Source organism: Felis catus, chromosome B1, assembly GCF_018350175.1.
Source record: "Felis catus isolate Fca126 chromosome B1, F.catus_Fca126_mat1.0, whole genome shotgun sequence".
NCBI classification, from domain to species: domain Eukaryota; kingdom Metazoa; phylum Chordata; class Mammalia; order Carnivora; family Felidae; genus Felis; species Felis catus.
Window position 1 is genome coordinate 71,780,545 of NC_058371.1, and position 19,173 is coordinate 71,799,717.

Consider the following 19,173-nt stretch of genomic DNA (forward strand, 5'->3'; position numbering starts at 1 on the left):
CCTGTTTTAGAATAAACGTTTATTACCTCATGTAATTTATCAAATATTTTATTGAAACTGACAAACAATGATTGCGCGAGTGCAGAATGGTTGTAAGTGTATGGGTTGTTTATTCCCGTTTGCAAACGTGGGTCATGTGGCATACTGGTAAACCAGAGAAAAGATCAAAATTCAAAATTCAAACTATGGTTTGTGCTAAATGCATGTAGGTTTTGTACCATGGTAAAGTTGAAAATTCGTTAAGTTGTATCATTGAAAGCTGAGGACTGTCTGTATTAATAAAGCAGCCATTTTCAGTATGATTGACAGATCTTAATGATGTTAACAAACATCTTCACAGAAGAACAATGAAGAATCAGTTCACAAGAACTAAAACAATTCTACCAAATAATATATTCACTCTTATTAGGAAAAGTAATTATAAAATATTTTTGTAAAGATATAATCAATAACTCATTTAACCATGAATTCACAGTACTGGGAGAAAATGCAAAATAACCCAAAAGTCTAACAATAGCAAGAAAACCCCAAGTCCATGCAGAAACATAATGTTATAGAATACGGCTTCCTAAGTTGAAAGAGAAATAACATTATCCCTTTAGCAATTTATTCCTTTTGTAAATACTATTGAGAAGCAACCAAGGGCAATAAATTATAGAAGAAAAATTCTATATAAGATACATGCCAATAATGTGAGAATAACATTTGAATCTCAATAGAATTTATATGAATTCTAGGTTAGTAGGACTAAAAGGAGATTTAATTGTACAAATTGACACTCTTCTTAACTATCTGGTATTTGAAATATTTCTTCTTCTATCTATCTACCAAATTTTATTATTTACTACTATTTGTCCAGTACAGTAAAGTCATTTTAGTTATTTATTTTTATTTTGTTTTAACGTTTTCATTTCTATTCCAGTTAGTTAACATACAGTTTATATTACAAACAATGTTATATTAGTTTCAGGTATACATCATAGTGACTCAACACTTCCATACAGCACCCGGTGCTCATCACAAGTGCCCTCCCTAATCCCCATCATCTATTTCACCCATCCCCCTGCCCACCTCCCCTCTGGTAACCATCAGTTTGTTCTCTATGGTGAAGCGTCTGTATCTTTTTTTTTTAAGTTTATTTATTTATTTTGAAAGAGAGAGACAGAGACACAGAGAGACCATGAATCTGCTGACAGCATGGAGCACGATGAGAGACTTGGATCTCGTGAACTATGAAATCAGGTCCTGAGCCCAAATCAAGAGTTGAATGCTTAACTGACTGAGCTACTCAGGTGCCCCAAGTGTCTGTTTCTTGGTTCCCAGCCCCTCTCTCTGTTTTCCCTGTGCTCATTTGTTTGGTTTCTTCCACATATGAGTTCAATTCATTTTAAATCCCAATCCTACTGATGAAGTTACTGGCTCCTCTTTCTACTTGCTTCCCTAGCTTTCTGTCAAATGCAAACTTAATAAGCGTCTTTCTAATCTATTATTCAGGCAATGGATGAAAAAATGTTGTCAGTTCTGGGCCCTAAACCAGACCATGGCCTCCTACTCATTAGTTTGTGATGTCATGTCCTAATGCAATTGGATGATGGTGCTGCATTAGATTTGGTACTGTGACACCGTTCTATGCAATGAAGGAAAAAAAAACTGAATAGAAACCTAGGTCTCACAAATGACAGTCTTCCAGCAGAAAAGAACATGTGAGTATTCAGTTAGCTCATTTTTGGACAGTCATCAATAAATATGCAATCTGAAAAATAATTAATGAAATGATGCTTTAGTCATGATCCAGAAATATTTAAGTGCGTATTATTTATAAAGCATAATATTTGGTAATATATAATGAAAAGTTACAGAATTCCACAGTATTAAACATATAGGCTTCAAAGTCTGGTAGACCTAAGTTTGAATAGCAGCAAAGGTGTCCATTTTCTAGCCTGTGAAAAGGAATAATAGTACAGGTCTCTTAGGACAGTTGTGAAGATCAAATAAACAGATTAAACAGGATTGGTTAAGCATCAATTAGCTATCACTCAACATTCATACTGGTAACATTTCGGGAACAGAAACCTTCATATACCGCTGGTGGAATATAAATCAACAAGACCAATTTGGACAGCTAATGGATGCTCAGCAAAGCTGAACTGGATATGGCCTATGATCTGGGAATATCATTTATAGGTATGTTATAGCTGTACATGGCTTATTCATACTCTAGAATACATATTATACCACATGCACAGATAGTGCCATGCTAGATCTAGCTCATGCTGGCTTATGAGGACCAACTGGTAAACATTCAGGAATTTTATGAGCCAATGAAACCATCTGTAGCTTGAAACTTGCTATGGTAGCAGTAGGCACGCCACAGAAATTGGTAAATGCTAAAAAGGTAGAGATTCTCCGCTTTACCCCGCCCCACCCCACCCTCCCACCCCACCGCCCCAGTGCTGGTTTACCAGCACACCACTGCATTAGGAATAGTTTAAATAAATGAACTAGATTTACATTTCATCAAAAAAACAATCTCAAAAACATAGTATTCAAGAGATTTAAGGCAAGTCGTGAAAGGATAGGGGCAGGTTGAACGGGAATCAATTTTTCTCTGGTTTTGCTTTTCTACCTGCAGGTACCTAAGTGAGAGTTTAGCCTCCTGGCCTCTCTCTGTCCACTTTCTTTCCTGGTAATTAGAAGCAACATGTCTTATTGGTGAGTTTGGGAGAAGCTGCTGAACATGCTCTTCTCAGTGCCTTCCTGCCTCTCTCTCTGGGAGCCTGTCCGTATGTAGGAAATACATGTTCTCAGCAACTCCCGCAAACCCTAAGGGGCACAGAGTCCAGCATGTCAGACAGCAGGGGCCGGGGCCTAGAATATTTTAATTTTTTAATAAAACAGCGATCTCAAAGGAAATATGGCAAAATGCTGACATTTATTAAATACTAGCTTTGGCCACATGGGTATCATATTTTCTTTGATTTTTTTCTGTATGCTTGAAATATTTAAAAAATAATTATAAAAATGCCCGAAACTATAAAGGTTTGATAAATAAAAACATAAAATTGTAAGTGATTAAGGGCTTTCTTTTTTTCTGTCCACATTATCCCAACATTTCCTGTTAAATATGGTAATTAATTTTTTTTCTTAACATTTATTCACCTTTGAGAGACAGAGAGAGACAGAGCAGGAGTGGGGAAGGGGCAGAGAGAGAGGGAGACACAGAATCCGAAACAGGCTCCAGGCTCTGAGCTGTCAGCACAGAGCCCGACGCAGGGCTTGAACCCATGAACCGTGAGATCATGACCTGAGCCGAAGTCAGACGCGCAACCGACTGAGCCACCCAGGCACCCCTTAAATATGGTAATTATAATCATAACTTTATATTTAAATTTATATAAAATATGCAGCATTTAGAAGTGGCTTTAAAGTATATCATTAGAATTTATTAAGTGCCTTGCTCAAGATGAAATATCTGGAAAGCTCTGTGTTTGGGGCTGTATGGCATGTCTTCTGGATACAAGTTTTATGTTTTTTTAATTTTTTTTAATGTTTTTATTTATTTTTGAGACAGAGAGTGACAGAGAATGAGCAGGGGAGGGGCAGAGAGAGAGGGAGACACAGAATCTGAAGCAGGCTCCAGGCTCCAAGCTGTCAGCATAGAGCCCGACGCAGGGCTCAAACTCACAGACCGCGAGATCATGTCCTGAGCTGAAGTCGGACGCTCAACTGACTGAGCCACCCAGGCGCCCCCAAGTTTTATGTTTTTTAAAGAAACGTACAGATAAACACAATTAGAATGCCATGGAGTTAGAATGTTCATTAAATCATCTTTAAGAAAAGATCAGAATTTTTAAGGAAAACAGGTGGAAAAAATAAAACCATTTAAATGAAAGCTTGATGAAATTAAGGCATATGAAAAGCAGCAACAGGCTCAGGCAGGTCATGGGAGTTTTCCTTACTCCTTCTTGACCAGATATCAGTTACCTCAAAATGCTGCATCAACTATCCTATTTTCTGTCATCTCTCCCACATTCTCTTTCTTCTCTTTGTTCTTTCCCCTTATAGAATTCAAGTCCTGTTTCCCTGCTATCAGTTCCCAGCTCTCTTGCAAATAAGAGTTCCGAGGTCTACTACCTGCCTATACTGGGCAGTATCCATTTATACTGCCCACCTGCCATGTTTGTCTTTAATGATCCCTCACCACCACATAAACCTATCTCATTAATCCACTGACCTGAAACTTGGACAATACTTCCGTTTTCTGCACTTCAGTAACTGCTAACAGGAAAGCAGAAAACTGTCCCCAATAATAAACTCCTCATGACATTTAGAATAAAGGAATGTATAACGGTCATTACACAGCAACATTCTAAATTACTGATTAGAACTGGAAATGAAAGATAAGGATTTGAGGTTAGGGTTTTTTGTGCATGTGGGTGTGTACTCTGTGTCTTAAATGTATAAGTGTTTCATAAATATATCAAGGAAGCTACATCAGATATTATTTTATTTTTTGACAAATGCCACCCTAAAATTCAATGTATTACCAATAAAGTTCTCCCAAGGAACTAAATAGGTTTTATATTTGTATAACTTTAAAAAAATTTTTTAATGTTTATTTATTTTTGAGAGAGAGAGAGATGGAGAGAGAGAAAGAGAGAGAGAGAGAGAGAGAAAGAGAGAGAGATACGGTGCGCGAGTGGGGAAGAGGCAGAGAGAGAGGGAGACACAGAATCCGAAGCAGGCTCCAGGCTCCAAGAGCTGTCAGCACAGAACCCCAATGCAGGGTTCGAACTCACAAACCGTGAGATCATGACCTGAGCTGAAGTTGGAGGCTTAACCGATTGAGCAACCCAGGCACCCCTATATTTGTACAACTTTTTAATTTTTTTTAATGTTTATTTATTTTTGAAAGAGAGAGAGACAGAGCACGAGCAGGGGAAGGGCAGAGAGAGAGGGAGACACAGAATATGAAGCAGGCTCCAGGCTCTGAGCTGTCACCACAGAGCCCAACACGGGGCTTGAATCCAAGTGAGCCAAAGTCAGACACTCAACCAACTGAGCCTCCCAGGCACCCCTGTACAACTTCTAATAGCTTCTACTATTTGTCCCCAACTTTGATGGAACTGAAATTATGTCTCTGTTTTATAATCCAATTATTAAATTTCACAAAGCATGGACTTTTTATCAAAATTTAAATTACTCTCTTTTTAAGTTTTTCTATCATTTGGAGAAAAATAAACTATTTTTAAAAGAAAGCATTTTAAAATGCTATTAGAGGTATTTCATGTTAAATATTTCTTTGCTTCCTACATAAAGCATTTTAACTGTCATTTGCCCTTTACGTAAGACATAAATATTTCCTATATAAGAGTGAGAGGTAAGTAAATTGAAAAAGGAAAAATAGTGGCACATGCACCCCAATGTTTGTAGTAGCACTATCAACAATAGCCAAATTATAGAAAGAGCCCAAATGTCCATCGACTGATGTATGGATAAATATATGTGTATATATATATATATATATATATATATATATGTATGTATATATATACACAAATATATACACACATATATATGTGTGTATATATATATATATATATATATATATATATATATGAATATTACTCAGCCATCAAAAAGAATGAAATCTTGCCATTTGCAACAAAGTAGATGGAAGGAGAGTGTATTATGCTAAATGAAATGTCAGTTAGAGGAAGACAAATAGTACATGACTTCACTCATATGTGGAATTTAAGAAAAAAAAACAGATACACATAGGGGAAGGGAAGGAAAAATAAAAATAAGATAAAACAGAGAGGGAGGCAAACCACAAGTGGCTCTTAACTATAGAGAACAAACTGAGGGCTGCTGGAAGAAAGGTGGGCAGGGGATGGGTTAAATGGGTGATGGGTATTAAGGTTGGGGGCACTTCTGGAGTGCCTTGGTGGCTGTCGGTTAAGCATCTGACTCTCGTTTTCGGCTCAGGTCATGATCTCGCGGTTTCATGAGTCTGATCCTGGCATTGGGCTCTGTGCTGGCAATGCGGAGTCTTCTTGGGATTCTCTCTCCCTCTTTCCCTCTCTCTCTGCCCCTCCTCTACTCATGCTGTCTCTATCTCTCTCAATTAAATAAACTTAAAAACAAAAAGGGAGGGGGCACTTGTGATGAACACTGGGTGTTACAGGTAAGTGAGAAGTCATTAAATTCTCCTGAAACTAATATTACACTATACACTAACTAGAATTTAAATAAAAACTTGAAACAAAAAAAAAGGAAAGAAAAGCATACCATATTTGTTTATAACAGATAGAAATAAAAATAGCAAATGCATTGATGCTCAGTATCGATTAAGTTTTCATTATCATTTATATATGTGCATATAAACACATACTAAGAAATCATTTTAAAAAAACAAAAAAGTGAATAGTTATGGTCTCTGGATACTGAAATTATGAGTTATTTTTATTTACGTATAACTTTCTGATATGCAAATATATAACTTTCTGATATGCAAATATAACTTCTGATATGCAAATATAACTTTCTGATATGCAAATATGCATATATATGCAAATATATATAAACTATAAATTTTTTAGAAAAAAATTTTCTAAAATAAGCATAGGTTACTATTATAATACAAGATATTTTATTAATAAAAGGTAACGCTGTAGTGTAAAATCCTGTTTTTGCACATCTAGTAAGTCTAGTAACATGGCCAACATGGTGAATCTAAGGATTGAAGCTATGGACCTTATCCTGTTGCCGAATATGTATATCAAAATGTCATGATCCTCTGTTGGAAGACAAGAGATCCTGTATTACGTTTTGGGAGTAAAATGAGTTGCTGATATCAACGTTTCCTATCAAGATTCAAGACAACCAGACTTTGAGATATGAAAAGAAGGAAGATTTTCTTTTATGCTGCTTAAAGACAATCAGAAGAAACAGAAAATCGCTTTTTCTATATGCAAAGGTTTGGTTTTAAGGATAGACACACACACACGGACTCCTCAACGTGCATGTGCACAAGTATGACATTATTGAACACCCACCAGCAGTGACTGGACTAGCAACTAGTCATGTGATCACAGGATTCTTACTCTCCAATCCTCCAAAGAAAGCAAAGTCAAATCCTGAGACAGAAGTTCTCATCCCTTCCTGGTTTACCTGGGAAGCTTACAGGTCTATTACCATTACAATAATCCCTAGGAAGTTTTCCAATTCTCATGGATAGTGACTCATTTTCGTATCAAAGCGTGGACAATCAATAAATACTCACTACTTTCCTACTACTGTGTACCAGGCATTGATCTGGGAACTAGGGAGAGAAAACGTCTACCACAGGAGGCTGACACTCTACAAGGGGAGGCAGGCAATAAACACATAAAGAAAACAACATTTTAGACACAGGTATGAGCTGAGATGAAAAAAATAAGATAACGTGAGGTGTGTGAGGTGAAAGATGTTCCTCTAAGTATAACAGTTAAGGAGTGTCTTTTGTTTTTGAGAAGGGGGGGGTGCACATGAGCAGGGGAGGGGCAGAGAGAAAGAGAATCATAAGCACTCCACACTCAGCATGGAGCCCAACGTGGGCTCATGACCCTGGCATCACGACCTGAGCCGAAATCAAGAGTCCGACGCTCAACCGACTGAGCCACTGAGGCACCCCAGGAGTGTCTCTTTGAAGAGGGGATATTTGACTTAGGTCTAATTATGAGAAAGAAGAATACATACGATGATCTAGGAAAGGAGTGGGAAGCAGAGGAATAGCCAGTATCTTCGATTCAGGAAAGGGTTTAGGAAGTCTGATAAATAAAAGTAAGGCCAGGGTGGCCGGGTATCAGAGAGTGACGGAAAAAATGGAAGAAAATCAAGTGACACAGGCTGGCAGGATGTTGATCAAAGAGGACATTTTAGTCTGTGGTAACAAATTTAAATTTCATTCCGGCTGCCATGGGAAGCCATTAGAGGGTTTTTAACACAGGAATGATGATATCTGACTTGTACTTCAGGAAGATAGTCTGGCTACTGTGTGCAGGATGAACTGCGGGGAGGAGGTGAGCAAGAAAGCGAGCCGAAGAGTGAGGATGATCCTTGGTTGGCTGAGGTGGAACAGATGAAGGAGGCTTGCCTTGGGGTGTAGTACTGAAGGAAGTCAAAAAAAGAGGTATTCGGGGTATTTAATTGTAGGCGGAGGTGGTGAGCTGTAAGGGGGAGAAAGCAACGATCACTCTGAGGTTTATAGTCTAGGTAACACAATCGACGGTGGTGCCATTTTAAGGACATTGATAAAGCGGAGTGGGAAGTGGATTCATTTCATCAGATTGGAGTGTGTGGGAAATCACTTGTTCTAAGACTATCATGTTAATTTTAGTGTGTCGACTAGTCATCCAAGTAGAAATATAAAATATGATACATGAATCTGTAGCTCGGTGGAGAATTGTGGGATGGGCTAGAGAGAAGAGAAAAGATGAGTCAATAAAGTTCAGACAAAGAAGAGAATAGGGACAGAGCTTTTGGGCATTACAACATTCGAAGGTTCGGTAGGGAAAGAGTACCGACATGAGACACTGAGAAGGTGCAGCCACGGGGTAATAAGAAAACCAGGTTAAGTGTGGTGTCACAGCCTAAGGAAGAAAATGTTTAAAGGAGGGAGTTCTCAAGCTCTTCAGTTGCCAGATGTTGAGGAACATAAGGGGAGAGAATCGACCATGATTTTAGCAAGCAACACTGACGGCCTTGATAAGAACCATTTCAGTGGGGTGCAAGGGACAAACACTGATCGGAGTGAGTAGAAGGGCGAACGGGAGGTAAAAAAGTAGAGACGTGAACATAGACAGCTCTCGCAAGGAGCTTTGTTGGAAAAGGGGGCAGAAATATAGGGGAGTAGCTGAGATACACTGGGAAACAAGGAAGCAACTATTTTAAGAGTTTTAATAGTAAGATATGTCTATATTCTGATGGGAATAATCATTTCACCCGAGAATTTAATCACAGAGGGAGAGCAGGTATTTTCAGAAGGCAAGTTTTGGAGAAGATGAGAGGCAGCGGCACTCAGAGCAAACCTGGAGGGATCATCTGGAAAGGAGCCAGGCAGCTGGTACACAGTCACTGGCCACCGGAATGAAGTCCTAAGACCAGGGTACCGGGATAGCTAGGCTGATGGGATCTGCCCGGGAAGGTGGTGCAGTGCTTACCTGACTGCATTTTTTTTCTTTTCCTGTGAAATATGAAGTGAAGTTATCAACTTAGAATTAGGGCCGGAAAGGAAAGGTTGTGGAGTTTTAAGGAGAAAGAAGATGCTATAAAATATTTGTCTCTGAGAATAGAAAAGACAACTCGCTTGGTGTAGTTTGATAAATCAGCTACCACACATATCTGGAAAGCGTTTTGTTATTCAAGCATTTTCATTATGATTGGATTCTTTTTTTTTTAATTTTTTTTAACGTTTATTTGTTTTGAGAGAGAAAGAGTATGAGCAGGTGAGGGGCAGAGAGAGAGGGAGACACAGAATCCGAAGCAGGCTCCAGGCCCTGAACTGTCAGCAAAGAGCCGGATGCAGGGCTCGAACTCATGAACTGTGAGATCGTGACCTGAGCCAAAGTTGGACGCTTAACTGACTGAGTCACCCAGGCGTCCCTATGGTTGGATTCTTTTTTTTTTTTTTAATTTTTTTTAAATGTTTTATTTATTTTTGAGACAGAGAGAGACAGAGCATGAACGGGGGAGGGGCAGAGAGAGAGGGAGACACAGAATCGGAAGCAGGCTCCAGGTTCTGAGCTGTCAGCCCAGAACCCGACGCGAGGCTCGAACTCACGGACCGCGAGATCGTGACCTGAGCTGAAGTCGGACACTTAACTGACTGAGTCACCCAGGCGCCCCTATGATTGGATTCTTAAAATGAGATGACATGTATCCTTGTCTGACACCTGAATTAAGGATATGTTGAGGACCATGCCCTATAACTTGTGGGGACCATGCTAACTCTGGCAGTTAGCTACCGTACTGGTCAGATTAGCCATCAAAGCACGGAGAGCATTAACACATGCTTCAGAAAGAATAGCGAGGGAAAACAGGATGTGTATCAAGGATTACAGCTGGGCTACAAATATCTCAGGAGGGTTGTTCTCATGATGCTAATGGGTAATTTTAGAAAAAGTGAGGATGATAAAGTCATTGCGTTCCTTTTCCTCGCAAGATTATCTAAGCAAGAAAATGTCATGGAGGATGAAGGAAACCAATGGGAAAAATACAACAACTCTGAATCAGTAAAAATAATAGATTTCAGGCATTCAGTGCAAACAGTACCTGTACGTTGTCGGGCTGACGTTGATTTTCCGTGGTACGCTGCAGGACTCAAATTTGTTTGCCAAGGTGACGTTGTTTCCAAAAAGACAGTAACGAGGCATTTTAACGCCGACGACTCCAGCAAAAACTGACCCAGAATGTAGTCCAATCCGCATCTGAAGGCAAAAAGTAACACGGGGTCCTCACCGTCAGTAAAATGTTTCCTGCTAGTCGGTATTGTACAACTGCTGTTTGTTTATTTATTTATTTTTTTTTTTTTTTAATTTTTTTTTTCCTTTATTTATTTATTTTGGGGACAGAGAGAGACAGCATGAACGGGGGAGGGGCAGAGAAAGAGGGAGACACAGAATCGGAAACAGGCTCCAGGCTCCGAGCCATCAGCCCAGAGCCTGACGCGGGGCTCGAACTCACGGACCGCGAGATCGTGACCTGGCTGAAGTCAGACGCTTAACCGACTGCGCCACCCAGGCGCCCCTATTTATTTATTTTTTAATGTTTATTTATCTTGAGAGAAAACACATGAGCACTCAGGGTAGGGGCAGAGAGAGAGAGGGGGGGAGAGAAAGAATCCCAAGCAGGCTCCTTGCTGTCAGTACAGACCCTGACATGGGGCTCGATCTCATAAACCCATGAGATTATGACCTGAGCCAAAATCAAGAGTCAGACACTCAACTCCATTGACTGAGCCACCCAGGTGCCCCAAACGCTGTTTGAATGATTTTGCCTTTTGCTGTCGCTACACCATTCCTCCCTCGGCAACACCTCCTGCCAACTTCCTTCTTTTCGCATCCAATTACTAGTACAGGGGGGCGCCTGGGTGGCTCAGCCAGTTAAGCGGCCAACTCTTGATTTCGGTTCAGGTCATGATCTCAAGGTTCTTGAGTTTGAGCCCCACGTCAGGCTCTGCGCTCACAGTGTGGAGCCTGCTTCGGAGCCTCTCTCTGCCCCTCCCCCACTCTCCTTTTCCCTCCCTTTCTCTCTCTCTCTCTCTCCCTGTGTCTCTTTCTCTCTCTCAAAAATAATGTTTAAAAAAATAAAAAAAAAACATTACTAGTGCAAAATCAATCACACTTCTCAACTCTTCTCCATTAAGCACCTACGTCTAAACAAGGCATCTTGCACCTGCCCTCAATGTCTGAAACACATTTCCACACATACCCATCACAGTCACCAGAGTGACAAGACAAAGGGTCTATGGGCAGTTTCCGTGAACCTGTTCTGTCCATCAGGTGAGACAGACATAATTCCTGGACCCCAGGTGTTGTTTCCCAATGCGCTGTCAGAGAAGGGCAAGAGAAGCCAGCTCTTAGAAAAGAAAGAATAAAAAGAACTTTAAGACAAACACTACCCTACTGTTCAAATGACTAACAGGAAAGAAGAAAGGCACTGTGACGTTTTCATAGAAAATGACAGGGGAAGCAGAGCGGGAGCCGCTTAGGTCCGCATCACAGTGACTATATCAACACTGTTGTTAAACACACCTGGACGCACAGAAAACCAGAGTTGTGCCATATCTAGATATGAGGTGCAGTCTGGGAAATGTTGGCGTAAAAGTTGAGGAATTCTGAAGGTTACCAGTGATTTGGAGAACAATTAAAACAGTATCTTAAAATTGCATCTTCCAGGGGCGCCTGGGTGGCGCAGTCGGTTGAGCGTCCGACTTCAGCCAGGTCACAATCTCGCGGTCTGTGAGTTCGAGCCCCGCGTCAGGCTCTGGGCTGACGGCTCAGAGCCTGGAGCCTGTTTCCGATTCTGTGTCTCCCTCTCTCTCTGCCCCTCCCCCGTTCATGCTCTGTCTCTCTCTGTCCCAAAAATAAATAAACTTTGAAAAAAAAAAATTAAAAAAAAAAAAAAAAAACTTGCATCTTCCAGAAGATCTGAATTCTTGATGATCTTAGAGGATGCGCAAATTCTTAAATTGCTGCTACAACTCGGCAAGTTCAAGTGGAGATGTTTTATATCACAATCAGACACCGTGTTCATTATTTTCAAGTCCTATGTTTAGTTGACCATTTAAAAAAAGTTACATTATATATGAATTTTAAACAAAGGCCAAGTACTCAACAATTTAGATGTTATTCAAGGAGACTCCAGTTTTGCCTAGTTTTGCAACAAATTTTTGGTATTTGCTAACAACGTTCTAGAATCATTTGTTCAGAAGGTGTCAAATATGAATTCTGCAAAATTTTCAAACAAAGCACCAAATTATAAATCAGGAGATCTGCATTCTCAACCAAACTTTGCTAATAACTGATGGTCTGACTTTCTGTAAGTCTCTTTATCTCCTTATTATTTCCTTATCCATAAAATAGAGGATTGAATTAGTTTTACAGTCCCTTCTTTGTCAGTCTCATTTTAATCAGCAAAATTTAGACATGTTACCTCTAGCATTTTCTTCTTTATGGACAATATGGTTTTACACATCTACCAACTGATCAATACGAACAAAAAGCTATTTTCTGTGTATAAATGTCAAACACAATTTTAGCATACTTCAATCAAGAAGTTTCTGCTCTTTTTGGGCACTCTTCTGGTTAAACCAGTTTCTCTCGCTGTACTTAATTATTCTAGTTTCTTCTTTAAAAATTTTTTTTCACAGATTTTATTTAAATCCAAGCCAATTAACATATAGTGTAGTAATGATTTTAAGAGCAGAGTAGTGATTTATCACTTACATATAACACCCACTGCTCATTCCAATAAGTGCCCTTCTTAATGCCCATCACCCATTTAGCCCATACCCCCAACCAACACCCCTCTAGCAACCCTCAGTTTGTTCTCTGTATTTGAGAGTCTCTTATGGTTTGCCTCCTTCTGTTTTTATCTTATTTTTCCTTCCCTTCCCCTATGTTCATCTGCTTTGTTTCTTAAATTCCACATATGAGTGAAATCATATGCTATTTATCTTTCTCTGACTGACTTGTTTCGCTTAGCATAATACCCTCTAGTTCCATCCACATTGTTGCAAATGGCAAGGTTTCATTCTTTTGATGGCTGAGTAATATTCCGTTGTGTATATAAACCACATCTTCTTTATCCATTCATCAGTCAATGGACACTTGGGCTCCTTCCATAATTTGGCTATTGTTGAAAGTGCTGCTGTGAACATTGGGGTTCATGTGCCCCTTCGAATCAGCATCTTTGTATCCTTTGGATAAATACCCAGTTCCTCCCATGCTGCTCTCCCTCCCTCTCTCCCCTTCTCCAGTTCTGAATTTCACTCTTAACTCCACAGCTTTCTTATCAGGGAACTTTTCAAATTCACAAGCAAATTCACAAATTCATTTCCAATTCACAAGTAAATGATCCCAAATTTAAGATGCATATCAAGCCCTGACTGGAAACCTGTTGGGGGCATCTTCCATTTGGGGACCACTTTTGATGCAGCCCACGTCCCATCATGGACATCTGGGAACAGGAAGGGGGTTAACAGGAGTCTGTTTCCATGTTCACTTTGCACTCACTGACTTTCCCTGCCACATTCAGCGCTCTGGCTTCTATCAACACTCCACCTGCAGTTTTCTAAGCCAGAGTTGAAGGGTGTCAGTAAGGAAATCAACAGCGATAGAGGATTTATACACATGGCATGTTGGAGAAACACACAGAGCTTGAGGGGAAAAAAGGAAGTATTTCCTATTCTTTCACTCTGATTCTAATCCATGGGGTGGCAGGGCAAGTTGGAGAAAAGGGCTGGCTGGGCTCAGACATATGGCTTCTATTACGAAGAGCACCAAGACTATGTTTTTGTATTTTGCATTTTTCTTTCTTTTCTCTATATCTTATAGCATGCCAGATAGGATTCTGTACTATTTCAAAGGCCCATTTCTGAAGGTCATCAGTTAAGGACCGTCCAATAAAAATTAAGTGGCAGATTCAATGTAAGTAGGACAAATAAAGGTAATCTTCTTGTGTTCTATTAAACCAATGCCTAGCATGGCAATTTTAGGTTCTCATCTGCAGTAAGACATTATTCTGAGATAATTTAGAAATTTCAGAGTGTCACGGGCTTTGGAAAATATTGGTGGATTAGTGGTCGATTTTCGTTGTAGTGTAACGGCCTCCCCTGCAGGGACTGGAAAACCAAAAATTACACTTTTCCAACGCCCTTGCATTTTCTAGGGGCACTGAGGTTTGGTGAATCTGATACACTCGCAAGAGGTCTGGAAGCCAGAATTTCTGCTGCGACGGCCTCCAAGTGTAAGCACAACTGTGGACGTCTTTATTCTGTGGACGTCATTCATTCTGTGAGGGTCATGATGCAGAATTTCCACGTTACTGATTCAAATTATAGTAAGTGCAGTTTTGTTCTGCAGCCAATAATGGAGGCAGCAGCTTTCTGAACACAGCAGTTTCCTGACTGTGGCTGTGGAGGTATGGTGCTGGAGCCAGGTTCTTGATCTTGGGAAAAACAATGGTTTCTGAAGTGCCGCTTTGGGAGCCATTTTGTGAAGGCTGAATGTATAGATGGCTTCTTTAGCTCTCTCGATAGTTCTGTAAGCCACTCGATACCCCCGAGTACATTCCTTCTCGCTTCCACAAGTTAGAGATTTTGCTCTCCGTCAACCCTGAGGGATGCATTATTCTTTGGGTAACTAAAAAGCACTCACTCTCTGTGACACTTCCCGGACAATATCTATCTGCCTTACCTTGATAGGTTCTCCATGGGGAGACATAACTTCATCAGACAGCTCCATCATCTTCAGGGCCATCAGTGCTATCTGAACAGCATGGGTATCACTTTCTTTGTGTAATCCCCCAGCCACACAATATGCATCGCCAATGGTCTCCACCTACACAGAACAGATATTCCATATTACGAGTTTAGAGTTAGAGTGCACATCAGAGAGCAGAAAATCTCAGTGTTTGGGTCCTATAGGAAATCAGAGTAAATCGGATACACTCAGCAATGGCTTTCCCTTTCGGGAAATTCATAAAGTTTAGATGCCTTATATCAGGCACTGCTCCGAAGGGCAGTGGGGTCCTGCGAGCCCAACGTTAGGAGGTGGCTTCTACTTCCAGACTTGCTGCTGAGTCAATACATCCATCAACTCACCTTTTTCCCCCTCACCATGTAAAATGGCTCTTTAGAGGCAAGTGATGCTATGTAAATGATATTTTGGGTTATAACAGAGATAAAGATCACTGGAATCACTTGCTGATTTTATATCCTTTTAGCCTGAAGTATTTTGAACAGTCACCACTCAATCAATGTCATATGAATTTAGTAAGAAGGTGCGACATAAAACTGAGACATTTTAGCTCTTCTAAAGGATTTGGAGGTTCTCATAGCAACTCTAAGTGTCTACATGAATATTAATCACAAAGTATAGAAACCGAGAAAGATGTCAAATAACGGTTCTTGGAAGGCTACTGAAAATTAAGCTGTTTGATAAATTCCGAGTATTATCATTGTCACTGCTGTTGTTGTAAGAAGTGATTTTTATGTCTGTGATGCTGATGACAAAGCTACCGGTTAATTTAAATCTACAAACAACCCACCCAATTTTAATCATTGCATTTTCTCCTCTAAATATTTATGATAGCTTATCAGATCATATCATTCCTCCTCTCCAAACCCTCCAATATAGAGGGATGGAGATGAGAGAAAAAAAAAAGGGGGAGACTAATCTTCGGTGATTCTCCATCTCCTCAGAATAAATGTTGAAACTGTTATAACACCTCCAAAGTTCTCCTAACTTGTCTGCGAATCTCTGACTTTATTTCCTAATCCTCTCCCTTGCTCACTTTGTCTCAGTGCCATTGGCCTCATGTTATCCCTCACACATACCAAACATGTTCCTGCTTGCTATTCCTTTGCCTGCAGATACTCACTTGGCATGTCCTTCATTTCCTTCAGTGCCTGCTAAACATCACCATCTGAGAAATGCCTGTCCCAACTGCCTTCTATAAAGTAGCAATCACCCCTTACCTTCTGCACTTCTCCTCCTTTAACTTTATCCAGAATATTACACCAATTGGAATACTATAAAATATACTCATTTGTTTATTTTCTGTCTTTCCCCCCGTAGAATATTAGCTCTCTGAGTTTGTCCGTTTTATTAACTCCTGAATTACCAGCACCCAGATATCTGCTAATGAATGAACCAGGCGGTAGTGCCTCTTATAAGATTTTCCTCAGTGAATACATAAGAAGTGCCTAAAATAATGTCTAACATATCTCCGGTGCTCAGTACGTGTCACTAATCAGAAGAAGCGGTGCCCTCACTCCTTGGTGTTCGATGCCTACTCTCTATGCTATTATAGCACCTTGTCCACGTGTGTTTGGGTTCGGGCATTCACCAGGTCATAGAGATCGGGCATCGGTCAGCCCCACCTCCTTTCCTTCCACATATGAGATATTCTCACTCATGCTGGCCAATGCTGGATGACAGGAAATATTTGCTAAAACAACCAATAAATGAATACTGAATCAACTGAAAAATGGACAAAAGGCTGAAGGACAATAAGCAAATGAAATTAAATAAAGTCCTGAAACAAACAGGTCCTGGAAAAGAAAAGTTCAACTATTCCTTGGAAGCCATCACACACACAGGTGAGCGTGTGATGATACATTCTGTATATCTTACATTTATCTCATGGTTAAGACCCTTCCTGATGTCTTCACCGCTGCCTTCAGATATTTTCATGCAAAATCAGAAGTGAAGAGAAGGTGGAAATAAGGGCAGAGCAGATGGTTCCCTATCTAGCTTGGGTTGTGGTTGGATTAACCAGGGAACTCTGTGGCTACTATCCTTGGACCAAGGAGCACAGATCCTGAAAATTTGATTGGAATAACCACAGTGTTTCAGTTTCACCACTTCGAAATTTGTAGAAAAGGTGGAATAACCACAGTGTTTCAGTTTCAACAATTCGAAATCTGTAGAAAAGGGCTGCTACTCCTGCAAGCAATCACAGCAGTTGCAAAGGAGACCAAGAATTTCTTCTCACAGTTTCGAGAGGAGACAATATCAAGATAGAAACTATCTACAAACAAATACAGTCAATTCCACAAGAGGCCGTCAAGCTTAACCTAACTGAAGCCAATTATTTTATCTGTAATTATACATGGATCTTTTTTTTTCCCAAGGGAATCATGGTTCAGTCTGGAATTTCCTGCTAGATATTTTAAAAAGGAAGGCTTTACTTCTCGCCATCTAGATTGGAACAAAGCAGAAGCTTATGTATTCCCACAAATGGTATTTGTTTTCTCCTCAATAACTGTATTTATTTCTTGTCAGGCAAAGCTCTGAAATGCCAGGTTGTTACACGGGAAACTAAAAGGTGAGTCAAGCCACACAAACGGGAAGGAAGATTCTTAATGCCAATAGCTAAAATAATGCAAAATACTTTAAATTAGTAAAAATATGTTTTAATTCTAAAAACACGGAACCCCAAATCACTTTATTAGTTCTCTTATTGCTAATAAAGTTACATTTTAAAAAGTTCTGGGGCGCCTGGGTGGCTTGGTCGGTTAAGCGTCTGACTTCGGCTCAGGTCATGATCTCACGGTCCGTGAGTTCGAGCCCCGTGTCGGGCTCTGTGCTGACAGCTCAGAGCCTGGAGCCTGTTTCAGATTCTGTGTCTCCCTCTCTCTCTGCCCCTCCCCTGTTCATGCTCTGTCTCTCTCTGTCTCAAAAATAAATAAACGTTAAAAAAAATTTTTTTTAAAGTTTATTACACATTAGGGATGATTACTGTGCCTCCCTGTGCCTAGAGTGATGCGTGGTAAGCACTCAAGAAATCCTGCTGCATCGTGGATAACCGATGTTATTTTCCATAATCTTTAGAACAGTCTTGTTCATGAAGATAATGGGACATAATGTATGTTATTCATGCGTATAAACTCTGTAGGCGGATATCACTTTCTCTGTGTAAGAAATGGGAAAGGCTACTTGACTTTCCCAGCTGACAAAGCAAGTAGAGAACAAGATTTGAAGACAGACTCTCTTCTTCAGACATCTCTGCCCTTGGTCTCTTCAATAATGCCTTAAGTAGGGTTTTTTTTCCCCTCCTAATCAGCCATGCAAACTATCATGTTAACTCTGTATTTAGTTAATCTATTTATTTCTTTGAGTTTATGTATTTATTTTGAGAAAGAAAAAGGTTGGGGGGGGGAGAGCACGCACAGTGGGGGAGGGGTAGAGAGAGAGGTAGAGAGAGAATCCCAAGCAGGCTCCGTGCCGTTAGGATAGAGTCCGAAGCGGGGTGAGTTAATCTATTTAAAGATCATATAATATTCATGTTTCTTCTATACTTTTATTTTTATAAAGGATAAATCTTCCCCATACAAGTCATATTTAAGAATCATCTCTCGCCTAATAACTCAGTTGCCACAGTCTAGTACCAGGTTCACTGATTCTTTTTTTTTTAATTTTTTTTTTAACATTTATTTATTTTTGAGACAGAGACAATGCATGAATGGGGGAGGGTCAGAGAGAGGGAGACACAGAATCTGAAACAGGCTCCAGGCTCTGAGCGGTCAGCACAGAGCCCGACACGGGGCTCGAACTCACGGACCGCGAGATCATGACCTGAGCCCAAGTCAGCCGCTTAACCGACTGAGCCACCCAGGCGCCCCCAGGTTCACTGATTCTTAAACTGTACCTGCTCAGGGGTCCTATACCCCATCCTCCACTCAGTCAATCACCCCTACATTCTGTGCCTCTTATCTGAGAAGACAATGTGTCAGTCCTTTCGTGGAATAACGATCTCTGTTTCTGAGCGGATTCAGAGCTATTTCTGGCTGGAGAACACCCACATGATTAATGCACAATGCCGGCTCCCAGGGTGCGGCTTGTGTAGCCCTGCAGAGAAAGCCCTTCGTCTGCCTTGTAACTCGAGACCTGGTTGCAGAGCTTT

General features: G+C 40.4%; 1 protein-coding gene across 5 annotated transcripts in view; it reads right to left on the reverse strand.

Annotated features, from left to right (window-relative positions):
• Nucleotides 1-19,173, reverse strand: part of GUCY1A1 (guanylate cyclase 1 soluble subunit alpha 1) — a 62,891-nt gene that overhangs the window by 1,183 nt on the left and 42,535 nt on the right. For all 5 annotated transcript variants that reach the window (XM_011281606.4, XM_045055744.1, XM_011281605.4 and 2 more), the window contains 2 exons: nt 14,961-15,104; nt 10,315-10,469 (listed from right to left, as the gene is read on the reverse strand). In XM_011281606.4, the coding sequence (XP_011279908.1) occupies nt 10,315-10,469; nt 14,961-15,104 (299 nt within the window). The remainder of the gene's footprint in view (nt 1-10,314; nt 10,470-14,960; nt 15,105-19,173) is intronic.